Source organism: Gopherus flavomarginatus, chromosome 9 (genome assembly GCF_025201925.1).
Source record: "Gopherus flavomarginatus isolate rGopFla2 chromosome 9, rGopFla2.mat.asm, whole genome shotgun sequence".
In the NCBI taxonomy this organism is placed as follows: Eukaryota; Metazoa; Chordata; order Testudines; family Testudinidae; genus Gopherus; species Gopherus flavomarginatus.
The window spans coordinates 65,599,927-65,625,574 of NC_066625.1; the positions used below are offsets into that span (position 1 = coordinate 65,599,927).

The 25,648-nt window shown below is 40.1% G+C and overlaps 1 protein-coding gene across 2 annotated transcripts in view; it reads left to right on the plus strand.

Annotated features, from left to right (window-relative positions):
- ADAM10 (ADAM metallopeptidase domain 10) overlaps positions 1-25,417 on the plus strand; it is a 107,268-nt gene extending 81,851 nt beyond the window's left edge. For both annotated transcript variants that reach the window (XM_050967958.1, XM_050967959.1), the window contains 8 exons: positions 2,867-3,030; positions 5,189-5,372; positions 5,694-5,844; positions 9,166-9,349; positions 14,152-14,260; positions 15,509-15,729; positions 22,429-22,555; positions 23,162-25,417. In XM_050967958.1, coding sequence (XP_050823915.1) covers positions 2,867-3,030; positions 5,189-5,372; positions 5,694-5,844; positions 9,166-9,349; positions 14,152-14,260; positions 15,509-15,729; positions 22,429-22,555; positions 23,162-23,256 — 1,235 coding nt within the window. In that variant the 3' untranslated portion in view covers positions 23,257-25,417. The remainder of the gene's footprint in view (positions 1-2,866; positions 3,031-5,188; positions 5,373-5,693; positions 5,845-9,165; positions 9,350-14,151; positions 14,261-15,508; positions 15,730-22,428; positions 22,556-23,161) is intronic.
- Positions 25,418-25,648: the final 231 nt, after the last annotated feature.

Below are 25,648 nucleotides of genomic sequence, written 5' to 3' on the forward strand. Positions count from 1 at the left end.
CAGGCCTTCAGATAAAATCTAGCTATTATATTAGGATGAGATCTAATGTGGGGGACACACTATCCCTTATAGTGGAGTTCTTGCACCTTCGTCTGAAGCATCTTGTAAGGACCACTGACAGAAACAGGATATTGAACTAAACGGATCTCTGGCCTGATCAGTAGGGCAATTCATGTCTGTCATCCCTACCACTTAGATCTTCTGACTAGGTTATGCAGATGAATTGACCTTGTACTAGGGTGCAGAGAGCCCCCCCTTCAACACAGAGGGATCTGTATATCACTTCTGTATAGACCAGTGTTGATTTCTACCCAATCGAGATCATCTCCCCCAGTGGAATTGACTGGATGGGCAGATCTTTAATCTTTGTCTCTGCTCAAAATCTAATGTCTTCAGGGCATCTATTACTGATCTTCAGTATGCTGATGATTGTATAATCCTCGTACACACCGAGAATGACCTTCAGTACATACTGGATTTTCTTTCACAAGCTTACTGAAGCCTAGGAGTCTCACTCAATATTGAGAAGACTAAAATGCTCTATCAGCCTGCTTCAGGCCTTGCACTTGACCCAGAATAAATCATCATTGAGTGTCAGACTCTGGAGACAGTTGAGCACTTTTGCTATCTCAGTAGCCAACTTTCTCACAATGCAGAAATCAACAGTGAGATCCAGCACAGAATCCAGTGCGCAAGTGCTTCCTTTGGGAAATTGCTCTGATGCATTTTCAGAGAGCATGACTTATGGCAGGACACCAAGATCCAAGTCTATAAGACAATTGTTGTTCCAGCACTCCTCCCTGGATGCGAAACCTGGGTGGCCTATCAACAGCACCTCAAGAGTTTGGAGAGGTATCACCATCGATGCTTCTGGAAGATCCTTCATGTCAAATGGCAAGATGGCCACACTAATGCCAGCATCCTTGCTGAAGCCAATGTCACCAGCATTGAAACAATGATTCTCATGCACCAGCTTAGCTGAGTTGGACATTGTTTGCGGATGTCAGACTTCACCTCCCAAAACAAGTCCCTTAACTCTCACTCACCCATGGTCTGAGATCAAAGACACACTGAAAGCGTATTTAAAGAAAACTGATGTGGACATCACAAACTGGGAAGAGCAAGCCTCCAACCAACCCCAATGGCGCCATGTCCTCCATCAGGCAGTGGCCTGTTTTGAGGAGAAGCACCTTGTCCTCAAAGCTGAAAAGAGAGAAGAGGAAGGAAAAAGAAATAACTTTCTCCCAGAATGCCATCGTCCTGTCACAAAATGTATGTACCTACTCAGGGCGGATTTGCGGTTCCAGGATCAGACTCCAGAGTCATCTCAGGACTATGTAAATCCATGGTAGAGATCATCCTCGAGTTGAGGGATCACCAGTCCATCAATAAGTCAGACCAGTGTTGGTGACTGTCCTGAGGAAGATTCAATACATGCCCTAATGGCCCTAATGCTCCATGTATGTGGCACAGAGGGTCTGTTTTGGTCCATTGGCTGGGGAAGCATGGTGGCATAGTGGGCTGGGGCTGATAAAATGTAGATTTCTGCAAGCACCACTCACAGGAACTTTACTTGCATAAAACATACTTAATTGGTGAATTTCACTCTTAATGCATGTGCATCTATTAGATAGTTAGCATTCATGTTTTAATCTCGCATCTGTACAGGATTTCTTAATCAAGGGGTGTATTACATAGAGTCTGGATGACTAACAGGTGTTGGATGTGCAGCTGAGGCCACGTCCAGACTACCCGCCGTATCGGCGGGTTAAAATCGATTGCTCGGGGATTGATATATCGTGTCTAATCTAGACGCGATATATCGATCCCCGAGCGCGCTTATATTGATTCCGGAACTCCATCAACCCCAACAGAGTTCCGGAATCGACATGGAGAGCTGCGAACATCGATCCCATGCGGTGTGGACGGGTGAGTAATCCGATCTTAGATATTCGACTTCAGCTACGTTATTCATGTAGCTGAAGTTGCGTATCTAAGATCGATTTCCCCCCCCCCCCCCAGTGTGGACCAGCCCTGAGGAATGTTTGTTAGTCTATTTAAGGAGGATTTTAGGAATCTGATCATATTTTGTAGTATGACAGAAAGATGAATTGTCCTTTAGGACTTGCTGCATTGAAATATGTGGGTGAATATAGAGTATGTAGTAAGGTTCCACTTTGGACTTTTTACTCACTGACTTATAGGTGCTGAAGTATGAATCTTTATTAACCTTCCCCTGTGAGACTATTCCTGGAAGTACTTATTCTCATATGACTTATTTTGCTGAACTGCAACTTGACTTTAGCAAGACAAAACTTGTATAGAAAGCATATGTTCTAGATTCTGAAAATGTTTTTACAGCAAAATAACAGTTTCAGGACTGCATTTTCAAACACTGGGTGTAACTTCCTTGATTGTTGACCTTTTAAACACACATATCATTAACCACCTATCAAAACCACATTTCAGTTTTAAATTGTACTGTGAAGAAATGAGTCACTCCTCCTCACTAGGATATATGGCTAATCCTAGGTCTTTTACTGGTACTTTGAGGGAAAATGGAAGATACTATTTAAAAGCAGGTTTGAAGTATATGCAACTGAGCATTGTGAATGTTAGCCTTTTTCCTTGATACTGGAAAGAATTTTTTTGTATTCAGAAATAGTATATTCTTTATTTGAAAAGGAGAACCAAATGGGATTTAGATTAAAAAAAAAAAAAAAGATGTGGCACTCTACACACTTTCAGTTTTGTAATATTGTTAGAGTGAGTTTTCAACTAAGATACAGAAAAAAAAATACAATTCCACCTCTTTTCTTTCAAAATGTTTTAATTTTGAGCTTTTTAACTCTTGTTCTAAATGCAGGGAGCTCTGGCGGAATATGTGAAAAGAGCAAACTCTATTCTGATGGTAAAAAGAAGTCCTTAAATACTGGAATCATCACTGTTCAGAACTATGGCTCTCACGTCCCTCCTAAGGTTTCTCACATCACTTTTGCTCATGAGGTTGGACATAACTTTGGTTCTCCTGTAAGTATTAAGTGTTGCTCCATTACAAATTTTCAGTGTTTTGGGAGGCATAATTTGTTAATGATGAAGACATTTTGTAACTTAAACCTTTTATTGTTATGAGTATGCTATAAAAAAACATTCATCTATGTATGCATGCAGAAGAAAAGCAAGGACTTTGCAGATACGCAATATGTGTTAAGATCTTTATGAATGTTCTACAAAAGGAAGAACTTGGTGCAACAGGACTTTTTTTGGAATATTCTTAATTTCTCATTTAGCTGCTTACAGCAATTACTGGCTTAGCCTATCTTATGCTGCACTTATTCATAACTACTCTTCTGTAAAAAGTGTGGGTTATTGTCTCCTAAAGTCTTCCCACTTCCTTTGAAGGGCAAAGCTTACTCATATCTCTTCAAAAGTGTGTATGTGTGCATCTGTGTTATGGAGAGAAGTACATACTAGTTCTTATTTTATGCAGAGTGAGGGCAAGGGTCCCAGCTCATGAGGCAAAACTTTGGTTATTTCCTCTCACTCAACAATGGAGATAAAATTGGCTTTCCTTTGTACCCTGTTGCATTTTTTTTTTATATCTTAAAGATTTTTAATTTATTTTGAGGCTTTTGCCTGTGACAGGCTGAAAAATTTAAGGTTTTATTTGTTTCTCTTTTTATTTGTGGGTGGTAGTTGTGAAAAGTGGAGAATGTTTCCTCTTTTACGTATCACTTTTAAAATTTTACATTTTAGAAAATTAGAAATTTAATTATTGAACTAATTTCTACCATATTGGCAGGAACAGGAATCCAAAATGTTAACAGTATGCATTGATTGAAGAAGTAGGAAATCTGTCAGAGTGAAAATTTTGAACTTGCCTGTGAAACTCATATTTGATCTTGGATAGTCAGCAGATATACTTGTCAGGAAATTGGCTTCTTTTTGTAGTAATGTCAATTTAAAAGTGCACATTTTATAAACTTACGTTGGAAAGGTTGGGTCATATTTTGGGAAAATCAGTTATCAAAAGTGGTAGTACAGTATTGGTATTAAGCGGTTTCTTACTCTTTGTCTTCTGTATTATAAAGCAGGAGTAGGCAACCTATGGCATGCGTGTCGAAGGCGGCACGCGAGCTGATTTTCAACGGCACTCTCACTGCCCAGGGCCTGGCCACCGGTCTGGGTGGGCTCTGCATTTTAATTTAATTTTAAATGAAGCTTCTTAAACATTTTAAAAATCTTATTTACTTTGCATACAACAATAGGTTAGTTATATATTATAGACTTATAGAAAGACCCTTTCTAAAAACATTAAAATGTATTATTGGCACGCAAAACCTTAAATCAGAGTGAATAAATGAAGACTCAGCACACCACTTCGGAAAGTTTGCTGACACTTGTTATAAAGTATTTCGTGTATGTTACCAGGTGGTGTTATAAATTATCAGTTTTCCATAGTGTGGATAGAGATGGACTTTCCCCACAAATCATATCGTATTTAAGTCCACCTTTTCCCTACAGTGTGAATGTGAACTATCTGAAATGTTTCCACTGGTCCTCCCATTAGTGTCCTACAGAGCACTTGGTAGTATTCAGAAATCTCAGAATCCTCTTCTTTTGGGAGATACCAGGAACTGTGGACTGGTACCCAGAGGGCAGTGTAACTGCAATAGTCTGAAACAGTGCTAGTGTGTAAAACTGGTGTGATTCTTTATACCAGTCAGTGTGGCTAAGCATGGACACATCAACCATTTGTGCTTAAGCCAATTTTATTTAACCATTTCAATTGGACAGTCAAGTTCTCTAGTGTAAACGTGACGTGGTTGCTCTCACAGAAGTTAACTTTGTCAGTGCTCCAAAACCTTTGTGATATAATGTAAAAGCAGTAAAAGAAAGGAGCGTGTGTGTTGTGTTGCTGTAACCAGCACACGCAGAGATTGATAAACCACCATTAACATTTAAGCTGGAGATGTGGACTTTCCATTTCATCCTGTGCTTCTGATATTCTTCACTTTTTGAAATAGGCAAGTGGGTACACTTTTTAAAAAGGGAACAATTTTTTATGAGCTTTTGTTTCTCACCCTATTATCCCACGCAAGTCTGTTATACACATAAGTAGAAAGATAGCAAATTAACTGATAGAAACTGATCTGCTTGAAATAGTTTACAATGTTCTGTTTTGCAGCATGATTCTGGAACAGAATGCACTCCAGGGGAGTCCAAAAACTTGGGGCAGAAAGAGAATGGCAATTATATCATGTATGCAAGAGCTACATCTGGGGACAAACTTAACAACAATAAGTTCTCCATCTGTAGCGTTCGAAATATCAGCCAAGTTCTTGAGAAAAAAAGAAATAATTGTTTTGTTGGTATGTATTTTTGTCATCCTTATAAAATGCTAAAGAGTTAACTGAGCTCTGATCTAACTTTTCTTTTGCATAAGAAGTTCCCATTGTTATTAGTGGAAGTTCTGAATGTAGTAGTAATCAATAAACTGGATGCTGAAGAGTACTGTTCAAGTTTCCCTATAAAATCCAAATCTGCAACACACCTACACTTCCAATACTAATCGCATCCTGAGTAGACATTGCCAATCATGCTTAATTATGTCATAGGATGATTTATCTACAAATTACCATGCAAGTCTTTTATATTCTTTAGTGTTACAAAAATATACTGACATTTTTCAGAGTCTGGCCAGCCCATCTGTGGTAATGGAATGGTAGAAGAGGGAGAGCAGTGTGATTGTGGATACAGTGACCAGTGTAAAGATGAATGCTGTTATGATGCAAATCAACCAGAAGATAAGAAATGCAAGTTAAAACAAGACAAACTTTGCAGGTATTGTATATTTCAGTTATATTATGCTTATTGAATTATTCAGACTTATGGATAGGCTAGCAAGCTTTATTTTAGAAATATCTTCTATAAGGTATACTGTTTGATACTTGAAGTCTAGTCTCGCTTATATTGTTAGAATGTCCCTAATTTTACTAGTAAACAGTTAATGGGAATTTCACTAACTATATTATGTTATTTTTTTAACTCAGCATAATAGTAACTTTTTCTTAGTGAGCAACTATGAGACTACCTTATTGTTAGTCTTTTGGAAAAATGCGTCACTTGAAATTCTTTCTAACTAACTACATTAAGTACATCTTAGAGCCCAGGATAGATAGATAGGGACAAGTTGTGTTTTAAAATGTCAGTTGGTTGTAGTTATCCCTTGAGCTACATTCAACCAGCTAACACACTTAAACATTACTGTCTTTGTCCCTACTGAGGGCAAAATCATATTTATCACATTAGTTATATCCTGCAAGGTAACGCATTCGTTTGTAGACATGATCTTAAAAGAAATCCAAAGTTCTATAAGTCCCTTTACTTGCTTATCTGATCTATCTTGGATGTTTTGCAGAAAAATTGAACAGGGACACTCAGTATATCTTGTGCTTCTGGAAAGGGTCAGGTTGACAGCTCTTAAGACTGACGGTCTCTCTTTAGCTAGTGGAAGGTGCAAATGTGCAGTGTCAGGACATACTTTTCCATGCAGCTTTGTTAACGTGGATTAAACGAGGTATGGTTAGGACAAATTCTGTTGATAAATTTAGTCTTACTATTAATTCAATTATTGACTCCTTTACTAAAACTGCCATGGAATGTTTAGTTTTTGTCAAATGTTAAGAATTGTATGCTATGAACATCTGCCCGCTAGTACCTGGACTGAGGCCATTCTTTAGGTGACTGTATTGTCATTAGATGATTTCAGTACGTATATGTACCCTGGTCAAAATTCTCTGGTGGTCTTGAGATAAGAGAGGCTGTATAAACTGTAATTAATCCCTTGTTATTCCCTCGGTCTGTTTTTCTTAATGTTAAGTAATATCAGAGATTTGCAGCGGGGAGGGCAGGAGAATCAGTTGGATCAGTTTTACCCCTTTTTCCCTTTCTGACTGTTACTGTTGGGGAGAGAATAAAGAATGCAAGCAGATCAGAATCTTGACAAATCTGGAAGGCTTTCTACGGGATTGTGTCTGGCAAGCTGGGGTGTAAGTCTGTTCTACACTAGCCTGCTGCACATTAACTGTGTGGACTCTGCTGCCGGACAGTTTTATTTTCCCAGTTTCAAAATGGGGTAGATTGAAGTGCATTTTGGAATTTTTAGCATGAGGGAGCAAGGTCCACACAGACACTTACTGCAGGGTAGATTTATACCCCTGTTTGCAATGCAATAAATGTTCCTGTAGACAAGACCTAATTTAAGAGCAGCATAAGCTTTTCTTGGCTCACAGCTATACAAGGCTGCTTTGTTCTCTAACCCCATTGCATGTGATATCTTTTTTATCCTCACTTGCTGCCAGAGTGTCTATGAATACATTAAACTTAAATGGCTTGCCAGACACCAGTGTTGAACTTCTGTTGAAGTGGCATTGATCAAAAAAATCAAGAATTGGCACTAGAAGATCATTCAACTCGTGAAGCCTACGTGACAGCAAAAATGGCTATAGTATCGTGTTCATCAATACAACTTGCATGCCTAAGATAGCAGTTAGACAGTAATGAGCCCAAGCAAACCCTGTTTACAGCAGTAGACTTCCTTAGACCACTTGCTGCAAATAATTACAAATGGCAAGATACACTGAAAAGTCCATATTTATGAGAGAACTTTCAGGTAGAGACTGGTATTTCAAAGAAGACATTTTTGCTTTGTTAAAATGCACTATAAGACATCTACCTGCCTATTGTGGATGACTAAATAAATACCACATTTATTCAGAATTTGGTCATTTTCATAGAGTGCCATATGTGATACATTTCCTAGAAGAAAGGTGACTCAAGGATACAATTTGATATCAAATAGATTTTTCTGGCACTTGGGTTTTACATATCAAACTTATCTGTGTTGCCTTATTTCTAGGCAATGCAACACATATGGCACAATATGAAAGTGACCAGAAATATTGAAGAGTGTAGATACTTTGCTTTTTATATATATATATATATATATATATATATATATACACACACATTATATATATAAAAAAATAAAATAAAAAGGCCTAAACTACTTGACAATACGCATATAAAACCCAGTACAAATAAAAATGTGCAACTTTTACCCATTTAAAATCTCAAAGAATATTTTATTTGGAGGAAGTGAATGTGTCCCTGAAGAGAGAGAACCAAAAAATGAAATTGCGTAGCCTAGATTAGTTGTCAAAAATGAGGGAAAATGCTAAAAGTAAACTGAAATTATATAAGTTCATAGTTTCAGTAATGTTCTGTAACATTGGTAAATTACTGTTTTTAGATTACCTGTTTAAACTTTTATGAAAGCTGTACAATTCATCTTAAAGTATCCAGGCTCATAAGCATAATTTTGGATGAGGCTATTTTGGCAGATGTTCAACCCTTCTGTCTAGTAAATTGTTAAAACTATTGCGTTGTGTTAGTGCTAAAGGGTATGATATGTCAGATTCTTTACTGTTTTGAGGTTCACTCCTCAGTGTGAAAGAAGGACTTCATCTTTAATTTTAAACTTCCTCCGGGTAGTGAGTTTAACTTCAGCAATGTTATCTGAACCTAAAATTTCACTTTTATGAACTTTTTATGAAGTTGCATCTGAAGAAGTGAGGGTTTTTACCCACAAAAGCTTATACTCAAATAAATCTGTTAGTCTTAAGGTGCCACCAGACTTCTTCTTTTTTGTGGATACAGACTAACACGGCTACCCCCGGATACTTGACTTTTATGAAGGTGTTCAGACGTAAATATGCATGCAAAATTAATTTTTCTAGTGTAAGCAATGTAAATGGTGTTGATTTTCATAATTTAATCATTAAAGTTGAGACCAAGAAGATTGCTGGATGCAGAATACCAAACGTTTGTTACCCTCGAAAAAAACATTTTTCAGTTTAAATTTTGTTGGCACAAATTGGAAATAACAAAACTAACAGTATTTTTGCACACAGTTGTAGTTTTAAGTGGTATTCCAGTTAAACGTACATATTTCTTAGCAAGTTCTGCTTTATTCTATCTCCGTTAATCAATAAATGTTAAATTTAGAAGACTTGAACAATATTGCTATTCAGGGTACATTAGAAACACTAGAAAAAAATTTGCATTTTTCTGAATACATATTTTCTGTTTTTTCCTTTGCAGCCCCAGTCAAGGCCCCTGCTGTACTGCACAATGTAGATTCAAACTCAAGACTGATAAGTGTCGGAATGATTCTGACTGCGCAAGAGAAGGAATGTGTAATGGTTTCACTGCTCTCTGTCCAGCATCTGATCCCAAGCCAAACTTCACAGATTGCAACAGACACACACAAGTTTGCATTAAAGGGGTGAGTTTAATGTTCAGAACTGTTGGGCTAACAGTACATCACAGAGCACAATTTTTGAAGCAGTATGGCGTTATCACTTATTGAGGATAATATAAAAGTATTGCTTATTTTTCAGAAAACCCAGTGTGATTTTAAAAAGAATAAAAAGTAATGGGAAGAAAAATCTTCCCCATAGTTACCTTATTTTGAAACAGCGACTCTTTTAAACACTGCTTTTGGTAATATACTCTTTTGCAGTGCTTGAATTACTGGGGGCCAGGCCCCTCATGCTTTGAGCTACCTTATTTCTCTCCTATTCCATGGTGCTGCGGGAGTGGAGTGTTTTGACCCCCATACTTCTCCCAACAGTTCCCTACAAAATGCTCTGCCTGGCCAGGGTGTATTCATGGCAAGCCAGCCAGAGCAAAGGAGCATTTGCTGACTGTCCGCTTGCCAGGAATGTATACAAGAAGCCAGCCAGAGCAAGGGGGAGTATTAGCATATTGGAATCCTGCTAGTAGTTCGCACAACAATCCATTGCCCATAGGGAGTGTCTGTTTCATGCCAGCCTAGAAATGTGCCCACCACATCTAGTAAGACAGGGAAAATCATAAAATTCACCATTTTGTGTGTGTGCGTGCGTCCGTGCATGCACACACAACTGCCCAGCACCAGCAGGGAACATCCCCAAATTTAGGTTAAGGCCTGCGTCCTCTTCTAAATGTTCCTAATAGAGTACTCTGAGAACAGAAGAGTTAACAGAACTGTTGGCCTTCAAAGTTTCATACTAACTGGGCAGCTCAGAGGGGTTACAGAACAGTCCTTTGAGCCAGGATGATGGAATCTGCCTAAAAGTGAGAGGGCCTTGACCCCCAGCATTCTGGTGCTTCTGCTTTGAGCATGACCCAGCCAATATCAGTTCAAATCCCACTTTTGTGCAGAAGTCTGGGAAAGTTTGGGAGGTGTATTGCAAAAATCTGTCTCTGAAAAGTTTTTGTTTTTATTTTGGGTGAATGTAACCAATGTATGTGTAAAAATATTATATATAGAGAGACGTGAATGCTTGCTGGGGCAAGGGAAGAACTGTGAGGAGAGTAGGGGCAAAAGGTTTGGAGCTGCATTGAGAGGAGGGAAATAAATGCAAATGAGTAGTAGGGCAGGGGAGAGGTGTTGGAGGGTTCAGGGGAGGGACACTGGGAAAGGAACATGAGGAAGAACTGTGGGGCAGAGTGCCTCTTAGCACTACATTCTCTCCTTATTTCGTGTGCCTTGATCTGAACAGCTGAGCCAGTCTTTTTGCCCCCTTATGTTAGCTGGGATCTGCGAGTCTCTGGCCCCTCAAAGGTAACTGAGCCCTATGCCTTTCCCCATTGCATGTGTGCCAGGATCTGGCAGACCTCTGCCCCTCTGTGGTGGTCTCCCCCACCCCCTAGCATCTTCCCAGTTTGGGGGTGGGGGCTTGCTTTTCTGGGAGAGTCTGAGCCCATCTCCCTACGCCTTTTGTGTACCAGGATCTAAGGGTCCCCTGTGGGTCTTTCCCTACTCCCTCTCATGTGAGCCAGGTTCTGGGGAGGCTAGCCTTTCTGGGGATGTCTGAGCCCCACTCCCTAACCTTCTCATGTGATCTGGTGGGGTCACTCCCTCCTCTGTGTGTCTGAGCCCTGCTCTGTGCCTCGTGTGAGCCAAGATCAGGGAAGCCCTTTCCCTTCTGGATAGGGAGCTTAGAGCAGGCATGCTTGGCGCATATACCGAGAACACACTGCTAAGAGTGGGTGAGGCACTTGAAACTGTGCAGCACTGGGGAGGGGAAAAGGAACACCCACTGACATGAATAGAGAGGTTCACAGGTTTCAGAGCCATTGTGTCAGGCTTTATTCCTCTCCAGTGTATTCTCTTTCAGCTAAGTATCAGAGGGATAGCCGTGTTAGTCTGGATCTGTAAAAGCAGCAAAGAATCCTGTGGCACCTTATGCCAGCAATGCCCCTCTGCTATGTACATCGGCCAAACTGGACAGTCTCTATGGAAAAGGATAAATGGACACAAATCAGACATTAGGAATGGCAATATACAAAAACCTGTAGGAGAGCACTTAAACCTCCCTGGCCACACTATAGCAGACCTTAAGGTGGCCATCCTGCAGCAAAAAAACTTCAGGACCAGACTTCAAAGAGAAACTGCTGAGCTTCAGTTCATCTGCAAATTTGACACCATCAGCTCAGGATTGAACAAAGACTGTGAATGGCTTGCCAATTACAGAACCAGTTTCTCCTCTCTTGGTTTTCACACCTCAACTGCTGGAACAGGGCCTCATCCTCCCTGATTGAACTGACCTCGTTATCTCTAGCTTGCTTGCTAGCATATATATACCTGCCCCTGGAAATTTCCATTACATGCATCTGAGGAAGTGGGTATTCACCCACGAAAGCTCATGCTTCAAAACGTCTGTTAGTCTATAAGGTGCCATAGGATTCTTTGCTGCTCTTTCAGCTAAGAACATCTCATTGAGATGAATGGGCCACTTAACACCTCTCTGAGCCCGCAGCTTGAAGTTAGAAACCCATCATGGGAGAGAATATGAGAATGAACTGTAAATATTTGGGGAAAATCTGAATTTATTTATTTTGAATAAATATAACATGAATAGAGCAGAAAATTCAGAAGATGCTGAAAGTGTTTGGAGAGTAAATAAATTACACATGCAAAGGTTCACTGGGAGAGGAGGAAGAAGGGTGACTAGGAGTGCAAGAGTAGGTGGTAATTGGGGAAGAGGGGGTTGGGTATGCAGCGAAGGATGAGAATATTATGGGCAGGGGGATAAATGGAAATGGGCAGTAAGGGAGGGAAGAGAGGCTGGGGGCTCAGGATGGGTTAAGGATTGGTGAGTGGCAGTGGAGAAGAAAGCAGGGGTTGCAAAATGAGGGTAACTGAGGAAGTTGAAGGTTTTGGGCAGGGGGACTGTCAGCCCTGAATTCTCTCCTTTCGTTTGTGTGCTGCAGTCCCCAGGAGCCTCACCCTTCTCCCTGTTCACTGTGTTTTCTGTGATCTGGGGAATCATGCTTCTCTTCGCGTGTGTGTGTGTTTCTCCCTGCCCCTCCCAGTGAACTGGGATTCGGGGGAGATGAAGATAACATGAATTAAAACCTCTAAAATCCAGAAAATGAATACTTAAGATACACATCGTCCCTGTTTGTTGGTGGGAAGGGAGGGTACATTGACCAGTGTCGGTGAGTCTGGGGCCCAGTTTTAAAGAGGGGAGGCCTGGGTGAACCTGCAACATGGTTTGGGAAGCCTAAAGGTGGGTAGTGGGAATGAAGGTCCCAGCTCAATGATGCAGCTCAAACTACATAACCCAGATGGTGTGCAATCCTCCAGTAAGCTGCTGCCTGTTATATGTATGCAGCAGCATAGGGAAAAAGACAGCAAGAAGCAACTTCTTAAATGTTAATTGCTTCTGCCATGCCAACTTAAGGCTTAATAGGCTGAGAAGTGGTAGGGGAGTTGGAGGCCTTGGTGGGGTGGCTAGTTGTTGTGGGATGGGGTTGGAAAATGAGACACAAACCAGTCGTCTCTTTCCCACTTAAAGTTACTGTTATCAACCATATAACAACACTGTTGTTATAACAACACTGTCAGGGTTTTGGGACATAAACACATTTCATACATTTTAAACTGCGGCCATTATCCACATTTTGTTATAACAAAATATCCAAGAGACAGGAGGAACACTGAGGAATCCCATAACTGTGAACAGACATTGGTCTGGAACTATTACTGTCTCAGCCGCTGTCCTGCCAGGCAAGCCACTTCACTTCTCTGTGCCTCGGTTTCCTATCTGTAACATGGAGATAATGATGTAAAGTTATTGGAGATCTGCTGATAAAAAGCACTATATAAATACTAGGCCTACTTGCTGCTTATTATGTAGCCACAATAGCATTTCAACTGCGAACCTAAGTAAGAACAACTGACCACTAACTCCTGCCAGCAAACATATTTCTTTCTGTTTAAAAAAAAACACCGGGCAATTAAATGGCAGTCAGGTATACTTTTATGTGGTGTCCTATGTGCAAGTGCAAACGGGTTGTAAGAGGGTATGAAGTGGTTAAATTTCACAGTTGTGGTATTCTGTCAGAGGAGTAGCTCAGCATAGGGCAATGCAGGTAGTGTTTACCCATTAGAGCAACAAGACAAAGTGCAAGTAATGTGTTATGGGCATTGTGGGGCATTGCTCAAAGAGGGCAGAGTTAAGGGTGCATGGGCATTTACCGTAACTGTATTTCCTGGTTTTCAGAAGTTTGTTTTGTTGAACTTGGCATTCTGGAAGGGCACTAGCTACCAAAGGGCAACCCTAACTGTGTATTAATGAATTTTTTGACATTTTATTTCCAATATGATCAGAGAGTGCTTTAAAACTGCTAATACTGTAGGGGACCATGCAGAGCAATCTAGCCCAAGAACGGAACATCTTCAAAGTACTAGGGCCCCCCCTTCTTTTTTCCCATAATTTGATCACTGCTCATTTGCTTGCTTCAGAATTGGATTTTGAGATCATCCAAACATTGAATTACATAAAGTATTAGAGACTTTCCTGCTACTGATCTTTTCCCCTAAGGGAAAGAAGAGATTGAAATGTCGTATCTTTCATATTCTTGAGCTATTTTTATTTTCACAAATGGCTATTCCAGTTCTGTGGTCTTGATTTAAAATTATGTTTATACATATTCCTGTGCTATGTATTTGTTGCATGCCTCCCCCATTTATGGGAATAAGGCGTACCAAATAACCTGATTTTGAATTATTCTTCCTCCTTTTGTCTCCAATAGCAATGTGCTGGTTCTATCTGTGAGAAGTATGGCTTGGAGGAATGTACATGTGCTAGTTCAGATGGCAAGGATGATAAAGAGTTGTGCCATGTCTGCTGCATGAAAAAAAGTAAGATTTGCACACTTGTAAACACATACAATAGTAAATCTTTCAAGGTTTTTACTAGACTTAATTTTATTTAAAGTCACCTTTGTGGTTTCAAAATATTCACCAAGTTTGAGTGAGTAAGAATTACAGCATGTGGAAAAAGTCTTTGTTGTTGCTGTTCCAAAACACATTTTTTTTTAGAAATATAAGAAGTATTATTCAGTGTTTATTACTTCTGTACTATTATAAACAGTGTGCTTCTCCCATAAAGATACTCGGTGAACCTTAATAGTAAAATGGCCATTTGATAGGCCATTGATACCGTATGCACTCAATCATAAGCTGATTTGTTTATAAGCCGACCCCGCCCCATGATGGTTAAGTAAAAAAGGAAAATTTTTATGACCCATTCATAAGCTGACCCTATAATTCAGGGTCAGCAAACTTTGGCTCCCGGGCCGTCAGGATAAGCCGCTGGTGGGCTGAGATGGTTTATTTACCTCGAGCGTCCGCAGGCATGGAGGTAAACCTAAGTAAACAAAGTGTACCAGAGCACCAGCTGCTTATCTTGATGGGCCAGGACAGCAATGGGTGGGGAAATTTTGGGGGGGGGAGAAGCTGGGGGTTAGGAGAGTAACCTCTGTGACCACCCCTCATGTGACCCCACCCCTAGCCTGGGACCCCCACGCTCTCCCCTTCCCATCCCTTCCCACCTTATCTGGGGAGGGCCAGGGGAGGATGTCTCTGGCCTGGCTAGAGCTGCTCCAGCGGGCCTGACCACAGCCTGCTCCGGTGGGCTGGGCTGGGTGGCGCAGCTGCAGCCTGCTCCGGCGGGCCGGAGATACAGCTGCTTTGGAGGCTGGGGCAGAGCGGTGTGGCCACAAGCAGACACTCTGGCCCCGCCTCTTCCCTTCTGGCTCTGAAGGTTGTCCTGCCTCTCCTTGTTCCCTTGGTTGGGAGAGGGGCTGTGTCCCACCTCTCCCTCTCTATACCCATTCATAAGCTGACCCCCTCTCTGCTTCCTTTCTACTAAAAAAAATTCAGCTTATGAACGAGTATATACAGTATGTCATAAATGTTTTGTTTTTCAAGTTAATAGTACCTTCATGAAAGATCTTACCACTTCCTGATAAGTTTTTTAATAGGGGGGTGATATATTTTTAGTAGTGGGTTGGATATTCTTTTACACATTCATGCATGTGCAAGGTATTTTGTTATAAATTTGTCTTGATATAAAATCCAGTCTTCAATTATATTCACTTTTTTCAGTGGAGCCAATGACTTGTGCAAGTACGGGATCTAGTCAGTGGGAGCAGTATTTCAGTCTCAAAACCATTACACTTCAACCTGGATCCCCCTGCAATGATTTTAAAGGCTATTGTGATGTATTCATGAGATGTCGGTTAGTCGATGCTGATGGTCCTCTAGCCAGACTAAAGAAAGCAATTTTTAATCCAGAGCTGTATGAAAATATTGCAGAATGGATTGTGGTAAGTATCTTAATGGTTTGGAAACCTAAGCATAAAGGAGTCGTGTAAAATGGATGGAATATATTCAGTGTTTGTGACTAATGATAAACATGACTGTATATGCAGTATTTCAGTGGTCTCTTAAGGTATGTCTACACTGCAGTAAAACACTCACAGCTGACCTATGACACTGTGCTCAGGCTGCTGGGATATAAAATTGCAGTGTAGACATTTGGGCACAGGCTGAGTTGCCAAGGGTCCCAGAGCCTGATTGTCTACACTGCAATTTTATAGTCCCACAGCACAAGCCCCGTGAGCCCGCGTCAGCTGACACACGCCAGCTACGGGTGTTTTACTGCAGTGTAGACATACCCTTAAAGTACATTCTCAATCCTTACTCTTTGGTCTGCTTCTTCACACTCATAATCCAACTAGCAAGCTTAGCAGGTAAAGTTCAATATCCTTTGGAGACAAATTGAAGCAAGTGGCTTATGGTATGTGTAGTACAATATTGCTTCTAACAATGCTAATAGCTCTTCTTTTTACTAGTGGTCACCTTAATTTTTTAAAAATCTGACATTTTTTTCCAGCTCTTAAAACTTTTGTCCTCCTATGTAGGTGCTCAGTTCCTCAGAACATCAGGGCATAGCTTTTTGCGTATCTTTTGATCCCTTATCCTAAAGGGATTATACTTTTCCACTGAAGTATCCAGCAGATAGAGCTGCAAGGAAACATCAGTGGCTTTCCATGTTGGACTTCTGTGTTCACCTTTGTGTTAGGTACATCTATAGTTTGTCTGTATAGTTCATTCATTACATGTGTCTATGATACCAGATTTTTCACTGTAAATCTTAACCAACATATTTGTCATTACCATCCATTCATTTCAAAAATATCTTGTCAGAACTTCATAAATGAACTATACATAATCATAACTCTATACTGTCAACACAGTTTTAAAATGTCTGTTCAACAGTATATTTTTGTCAAGCCCTTTATTAGATGCATATGATGCTAAGTGGATTCATCTCCACTCTGAGGCCAAATATTAGCTGCTCATTTTCACTATACCAACATTGTCCTTTGGTGTGCTTAAATAGGTGTCTGAATGTTAGCCTATACACTTCCACAGTGTTCTTATAGTGTATGTTTAAGATTCAAAGTCGATTGTCTGTGTTAGGGTTTTATACTGCCACCCGTCACTGAGGTATCTGAATGCCTTCCACATAAAACTGATAGCAATATCAAAATCCTTAGTAGACTTTGAGTCTCTGGCACTTCTCTCTCTTCAGAGTAAAACCTCTGTTTATTTTTTATATTTTATTAATTTTAAATTGGTTTTGGGATAACTTTTGATTTTGGTTGGGTTTTTATTAATAGAAGGGGGTATTAATGTTAGTGTTCTTGTAAATGGAAAGCCTTCTCTGAAGGGGTAGAATTTGCAGTGTTTCCTAAAGACAGAGTCAGGATATGCTCAGTTTGCTCTGGAAGCTTGTTCTGTAGCCACCCTCCTTAGATTGAAAATGCCTTGTTACTAGCAATCCTGCTTTTCATCCTGGACTTTATGGTCTACATTGTCCCAGAAGAGCACAGCTGCTTCTGTGGTTCAGAGGTTAAAATTCAGTCTCTGTTGTAGCTAGGACTTAATCAATTAAATATTTTGAAGATCAGTGCCAAAGATTTAAACTGGCTCCGGGTCAGCTTCTCTTGCCAATGAAGGGACTTGAGCACAGGTTCATTGTGCTCCTTGTGGCCTTACCTATGGGGAAGGTGGGCAAGTCGTCTGTACCAGCTGAAGCCTGTGCCTCGATTACCTTTGTAATATCATTGATCTGTTTCTATTTCCATTGTATTTGTGTACATTTACTAGTCAGTTTTGGTTTTAGTCATCTTGAAACTTATTTTTTTATTTGGTTTCCTTTTATAGACCTAATTGTATATGGTCACAATAACACTGAATACAAAGAGCAACTGAAGAAAAATATGATGTATAAAGAAAAATTTGAGGATCGTGCATAGCTTAAATAATGTAAGGAGAAGTTGATAGTTCTACTCCAAAATAAGCAGGGAGAATGACACCTGCAAGGCTGGCCAGAAACGTTAAGTTAAGTTTAGAAGGGAAGTGTTTCCTCAACAGTAAGAGCAATTTGACAATAGAACAGCCTGGCAAGATAGGTCATTGTGGAAATTTTTAAAAATGAAATTGTCTAGGTACAGCATAGCTTGCGTTAAGTGTAGGAAATTAGATGTGCTGTCGTGTGTCCCTTGTAATCTTAGCATCTATGGCAGGGGTGGGCAAACTACGGCCCATGAGCCCAATCTGGCCCCTCAGGGCTTTGGATCCGGCCTGTGGAATTGCTGCGGGATTCCCTGTTGCCCCCAGGCCCTTGTCTCCTAGCACTGCCCCCTGCAGCTCCCTTGGTTGGGAATGGGGAACCATGACCAATGGGAGCTTCGGGGGAGGTACCTGGAGGTGTGGCTAGGGCAGCGCATGCGGAGCCCCCTTCCCCCAGGGGCTGCAGCACTTCCGTGCCACCCCGGAGCCCAAACCCCTCCTGCACCCCACCCCCCCAACTCCCTGCCCTAAGTCCCCTGCCTGCACCATGCACCCCTCCTGCACCCAAGCCCCCTGCTGCACTCTGCATCCCTGAGCCCCCCTCGCAGTCCGCACCCTTGCATTCTGCACCCCTCCTACACCCCAACCGCCTGCCCTCAGGCCCCTCATACACCCCGCACCTCTCTGCACCAATCCCTTGCCCTGAGCCCCTTCCTGCACACCGCACTCCCACCCACACCTCAACCCCCTGCCCCAGCCCTGCATACAATTTCCCCACCCAGATGTGGCCCTCAGCCCAAAAAGTTTGCCCACTCCTATCTAGGGATTTATAATATATACATCCACTGAGCAGTCCTCAGCATTTTTTTGTCAGCTCTTTCAGACCAACAATTGATACATTAAAAATTAAAGCTGATTTTTCCAGAGCACTCTAAAAGAATTGAGCACGCAAATCTTACTGAAATTCACTCTGATCTGCTCACTTGACCATAATTTAGTGGTTATTGAAGTGCTGATAAATATGCTGTCATTTATTAATGCAATTTTCATTGCTTGATGAATACCTAATACAGTATAGGTATATAATGCTTCCCTTTTGCTTTAAGAAACTATCATAATAAATTTGTTCTAGTATATGTACACAGTCAGTTCTCTGTAAACTCTAAATATCCTTTTTGAGAGGAAAAGGAATTTGCTAATGTCACTCTACTCTAGGGGCACAGAATTTTCCTAAGGAGGAAGTCCATGGAGAAGATTCTTCTCCAGTAGGGTGCCTGTCCTGGGGCAAAGAATCCGCAGTGTGCCCCACAGGCATGGCTCAGCTTCACATACAGCTAGCTGATAGGGCAGACTCAGCTGCAGGCAGTTTTTTGGGGCTACAACCAGGGAAGGAAGTACTGGGATGCCCATGGTCCCCGGTGCCAGGACAGGGCACAGGCCAGAGAGTGCAGGGGGAGTTACTGTGCAGTCTGCAGGCCCCCAGCTCCCTGTGGAAAGCCCTAGTATCAGGGCTGCAACCCCCACTACTGCCCCACCAAGAGAAAGGAATTTGGGGAAGTACTGGGACCTTCCCTGCCAAGCCACAGCACAAGGATTCTGACAGGGGTTCCTCATGGGGCAGGGATGTGGCACTCCAGCCTGTTACTCCTGTATGGTCAGTGGGTCCCAGGCTGCAGGGTTGCCCCATACTTAAAGCCCTACCAAATTCATGGTCCATTTTAGTCAGTTTCACTGTGATAGGCTTTTAAAAATAATAAATTTCACAATTTCAGATATTTAAATCTGAAATTTCAGTGTGTTGTAATTGTGGGGGTCCTGACCCAAAAAGAAGTGGTTTTTTTGTGGGGGTGTCATAAACAGATAGCTAAGGGTTAATGTCTCTTTCACCTGAAGCACCTGACCAGAGGACCAATCAGGAAACCGGATTTTTTCAACTTTGGGTGGAGGGAATTGAGTGTCTGAGTCTTTTGTCTGCCTGCCTGCTTTCTCTGAGCTTTGGAGAAGCAATTTCTACTTTCTAGTCTTCTGTTTCTAGGTGTAAGGACAAAGAGATCAGATAGTAAGTTATATGGTTTCTTTTCTTTGGTATTTGCATGAATATAAGTGCTGGAGTGCTTTGATTTGTATTCTTTTTGAATAAGGCTGTTTATTCAATATTCTTTTAAGCAATCGACCCTGTATTATATCATCTTAATACAGAGAGAACATTTGTATGTATTTTTCTTTCTTTTTATATAAAGCTTTCTTTTAAGACCGGTTGGAGTTTTTCTTTACTTCAGGGAAATTGAGTCTGTACTCACCAGGGAATTGGTGGGAGGAAGAAATCAAGGGGAGATCTGTGTGTTGGATTGCTAGCCTGATTTTGCATTCCCTCTGGGGGAATAGGAAAGTACTTTTTGTTTCCAGGATTGGGAACAGAGAGGGGGAGTCTCTCTGTGTAGTTTCACAGAGCTTGTGTCTGTGTATCTCTCCAGGAGCACCTGGAGGGGGGAAGGGAAAAAGGATTATTTCCCTTTGTTGTGAGACTCAAGGGATTTGGGTCTTGGGGTCCCAGGGAAGGTTTTTCAGGGGGACCAGAGTGCCCCAAAACACTCTAATTTTTTGGGTGGTGGCAGCAAGTACCAGGTCCAAGCTGGTAACTAAGCTTGGAGGTTTTCATGCTAACCCCCATATTTTGGACGCTAAGGTCCAAATCTGGGACTAAGGTTATCACAGGGGGGCATTGTAAGGTTATTGCAGGGGGGTTGCGGTACTGCTACCTATATTTCTGCGCTGTTGCTGTTGGCAGCACTGCCTTCAGAGATGAGTGGCTGGAGAACGTCAGCTGCTGGCCAGGAGCCCAGCTCTGAAGGCAGAGCCACTGCCAGCAGCAGTGCAGAAGTAGGATTGTCTGGTATGGAATTGCCACCCTTGCTTCTGCACTGCCTTCAGAGCTGGCCTGGCCAACAGCCACCATGCTCTAGCCACCCAGCTCTGAAGGCAGTGCAGAAGTAAGTGTGGCAATACTATGACTCCCCCAAAATAACCTTCTAACCCCTCCCCTCCCACAAACCCTTTTTGGGTCTGGAGAAATGCTGGTCTCCCCAATGAAATCTGTATAGTATAGGGTAAAAGTGATGCATTTTTCATGGCTATAAATTTGGTAGGGCCTACATGTACTGCTGTCTTGGGCGTGGCCAGAAGGTGAGGCAGCAGCTGCTGGAGTCTCTGCTCAGAGCCAGCCAAGTAGGAAGTGGGCCTGGGCCCCCTATTTGTTGTACCCCTCCTTTTCACGTAGATATCTCTATGGTGCAGGTTTATAGCAATGTTTTGGTGGGGGCGAGGGGGAGCCATATCTTGTCTTTCAAACCGTCTAGTACCCAATACATAACTATTTCCTAACTGCATTAATGGTTAATTTTAACTGCCTCATAAGGGTTTTGAACTTTATCTACTAAGCTTGCTAGTGTGCATTGCAATACCTTCAAGCGAACTCCAGTCACAGGTAAATAGTTTGCTTTAACCAGCCAGCTAAGATGTTAAGTTTGTATGGATGATGAAATATGAAACTGACACCCCACTTCTAGGGAATTAGATGCTTAAACAGGAATTTAAGTGTATTTGCTATGGCTTAACTTTCATTTGAACTAAAAATGTTCTATTTTACCCCAAATCAAAAGCATGAGTCAAAATATATAGCACTGAGAAATGTTTGATAAAATATTACATTTACTATTAACATATACAAATTAGATAAGTAATCTCATGAATTTGTATGGAAATAAGCATGCAGATTTTAAATGTATGCAGGAAATAGAGAAGTAATATGTAAAGATATGGAATGTAATAAATCTGTCAGCCTCATTCATATGTGATATAAGAACTACTAAATGAAAATTATTATTAGTAGTAGTAAATGAAAAATATAGTCCATGGAAACATAATTTTGGAAGTGGAGGGAGAACTTGTTTTAAATCTTCTTCCTTTTCCTTCCATGGCCTATGTTTTTGTGTATTCTCCCTAGGGTATATTTACTTTCATTGCAACAGCATTTAAGAGTCAATTTCTGCAGTCTTCTGTTACGAAAAAATGACAAAACATTAGTTGTAACTGCATTTTACTTTATGGCTAGATTTCATTACTTTCTACATGCAAAGCAAAGGCCAATTTTGTCAGCTAAGAGCTCTGAAAAAATAGCAGATTCTTACCTAGTTGCTTAATTGCCCCAAGCTGCAATACAGCAACTTAATCCTTTGTCCTTTTTCTTTTGACTTTTTCTTGCACTGTGTGAATTGATTTACTCACTGCCTTGGAATATGTCTGCCAAATCCATGGGAGGTGCTGGCTTTTATAAATAGCTGGCACTGGAAGATTTAAGACTTCTATAAGTTTTACTATAATAAAATAGCAATAGAATTAATCATTAAGTGAAACAACAGTGCTAGAACTCAAAAAAGCTATTATCAATTTGGGGGAGTTTAGTGTCTGTGTTCACCCAGATGAGATGCAATAAATGCCTAACCATGATTAAATGGATTATTAGATACATTCATTAATGCCACTGATTTATTTTATGTAACTTGTTAGTATATTTCATTATATTGGAAAACTTACAGAATTCAGCCAAATAAATTTAACAATATACTGTCTTTTTTTTTTAAACCTTGTTTTGTAATGTTTTTTAGGCTCACTGGTGGGCAGTATTGCTTATGGGAATTGCTCTGATCATGTTAATGGCTGGATTCATTAAAATATGCAGTGTTCATACTCCGAGCAGTAATCCAAAGTTGCCGCCTCCTAAACCACTCCCAGGTAAGTACATCCAAGTGATTAAGACAACAGAGAAGTAAGAAGGTAGAGCCTGTATTCTCAACTATATGCCTTGCCCTTTTCAAGTGTTGAGAAACTGTAGTGCTAGTTCTATAGTTCATAGTCTGGTACTGTGAAACTACAAGGTTACGTGTGTTGCTTTTTTCGTGCTAGTATAACCCCACAGAACTATTTCTCAAATCTGGTCTACCGTGTAGGCAGAGATAAAATTACATCTCACTTCCTTCTAGTCCAAATATGGCCTACAAACATGTGGAATATGTAGAAAGTATAGCAGTAGCCATTGCAATTACAAACGTAGACTTCCTTTTACTCCTTCACCCTAAACCACATTTCTGTCAGAAAATCATTGTATGTAGCAGTTTATTTACAATATATTACATGTTCACACCATGTAGGTGTCGAAACTTTTCTTATTGCAATTTTAAATATTGTGCTTTTCACAAAGCATGAAAATATCCTTTCCATATTTAATTTGCCTACCTGGAATTGTACTTCATTTTATTGGCAGTCATTCTTTTAAAAATGCATTCTTTGATACCCCCCTCCTCCCCCAACAACTCATGTTTTTTTCTCTGTTTATAACAGGCACTTTAAAGAGGAGGAGACCACCACAAACAGCTCAACCGCCACCACGTCAGAGGCCCCGGGAGAGTTATCAGATGGGACACATGAGACGTTAACTACAGATTTTTGCCTTGGTTCTTCCTAGTGCCTACAATGGGAAAACTTCACTCCAAAGAAAACCTATTAAGTCACTGTCCCCAGTCCAACTCTCAAACAAAAATAGAAGAAAAAAAAGGCAAGATGTTATGTCCTCAAACAAGTGGAGGAGTTTAATTTTTAATTATTGGACCTTCCAGAGAGAGAAGTGATTTTCTTACAGATATTTTTAACCTAATGGCACAAGTCTTTAGATTATTGGTTTTTTTTCCCCCTTTTCTGCTCTTCATTGCTGCATTTTCTTCACTTGCAGGCAAACTTGGCTCTAGTAAAACTTTCATTCACAAATTGAAAATATATATGTATATATTTTTCAACTGCCAATCAAGGGTAGGAAGCTAGACCACCTCAACATTGGAGACATAACCTGCCAATGTATATAAATTGTTATATGCAGACATGTATTTCTAATGTACACCCGTACTTCTGTGTGCAATTGTAAACAAAAGAATTGCAATATGGATGTTTCTTTGTATTATAAAACTTTTCCGCTATTAATGAAGAAATTACTGTTTAATTGACTTACTCAGGATAACAGAGGATGGAGGTGTATAATGGTCAAGGATTCTGTAATGCTTTACACAGCAGTTTTGAATCAATTCAAACTTTTTTTATTAGGATCAGAGTTGGTTCAAGTACTCACTTCATCTTTTATCAAACAGCTGCTAAGACACAGCACACATGTTTGAATCCTCTTTTTGGAATACATGCAACAAGTGTGCAAACTTCGCATATGCCAGAATGTTTCAAAATTACATTTTATATAAATGTCTGATTTCTTGTAGTTCACATAAGTTTTTTTAATTTTTGTCTGATTATTCTATTAAGTAATGAAGAGTTGGATGAAGTATTTCCATGCTTTAGCAGAGAAACATGCCTGTTATACAACTTGTTTTAAGGACTGCAACCGGTTTATTTGGGTTGTTCAGATATTCGTAATGTGGTAATTACGTTCATGATTCTGAAGAAATGGGAAGGATGAAAAGCTTAGTTTCTATTTTTTAATTTATCAAATATTTAGATAACTTTCCAGCATGATACTGTAAATGAATAACCACTAAAATACAGTAATATTCCAGCTACTGTAGCTGACTTAAAATTGTAGTTAGGCCAACTGATTTTCCCTTAAATATTTTATAACAGTAGTGAAGTTCAAACAGCACAATGTCCCATTCCAAAGTTTGTAGTACGAATGTAAATAATTGGCATTTTTTTAAAATAGAAAACAAAAGCATTTAATGTCTTAACATGCTTACTGCTATGCAGAAATGAAAGGGGCATTACAAAAGTTTAAGCTCGTGACATATTTATTGCTTGTTTTCCAAAAGCTGCAGGCTAATTAGAGGCAAATGGCTATAATTTTCTGGCTTTGCTTAGGAGAAAACTTATTAAGGGTTGGACAGGCTTTCTTTTTTGGTTTTGTTTTTTTTAAGAGTATAAAGTTTACACAATCATTCTCATAATGTGACGCAAGCCAGCAAGGCCAAAAATATTACAGAATATAATGGGATCTCTTCCTTGTAAACTTGTACAGTATGTGGTGACTTTTTTCAAAATACAGCTTTTTGTACATGGTTTAGAGACAAATTTTGTACATGAAACCCCATGGACTATAAATAATTCCAAACAATCTTAATAAGTTAGAAATGTATGTAGTTGCTTTTAAATCATTTTAAATACATTTGTTTTCAGACTGTGCAAAGACTGGAAGTGGGTTTGCATTTCTAAAATGGTGACTTTAATTCAGCAAGAGTTCTTAGTAACTTCTTGAGTGTGATAACCTTTGGGACGTGTACATTTTTCGCTCGTAGCGTTATCCTGTGGTGGGGTTTCAGCAGATACATGCTGCCCTATTTTATTTTGAGTCTAAGTTGAATGTTTTCTGAAAAGAGAAATGTGCACTGAACTCTCCACTGCAAGTCAAAATGTGGTAAAACAAAAGAGATCAAGACAAATGAGATCTAATACTACTGTCAATTTAATGTCCACTGTGTTTTATACAGTATCTTTTTTGTTCACTTTGGAAATTTTTACTAAAATTGCAAAAAATAAAGTATTGTGCAAAGATATGTATGGTTTTTTTGAAACTTGAAATGCATTAATAAATAGACGATGAAATTATCTTGAAGGTTCGCTTGCTTTTTAAACTCAAAGCAAAAGGAGTATACAAATGCTGCTGCTTCCTACTTTTTCTGTCTTTCACCACAGATACCATTACAACAACAACTGCATTATGAATACACCAGAAAGTGTTATCCACATCTCCCAATTTGAGCTTCATGCAGTAAATAGAATAAAATTTGTCCGTGAAAACTCTTTTTAAGATAAAGCTCTAAAATTATCTTTATTCTG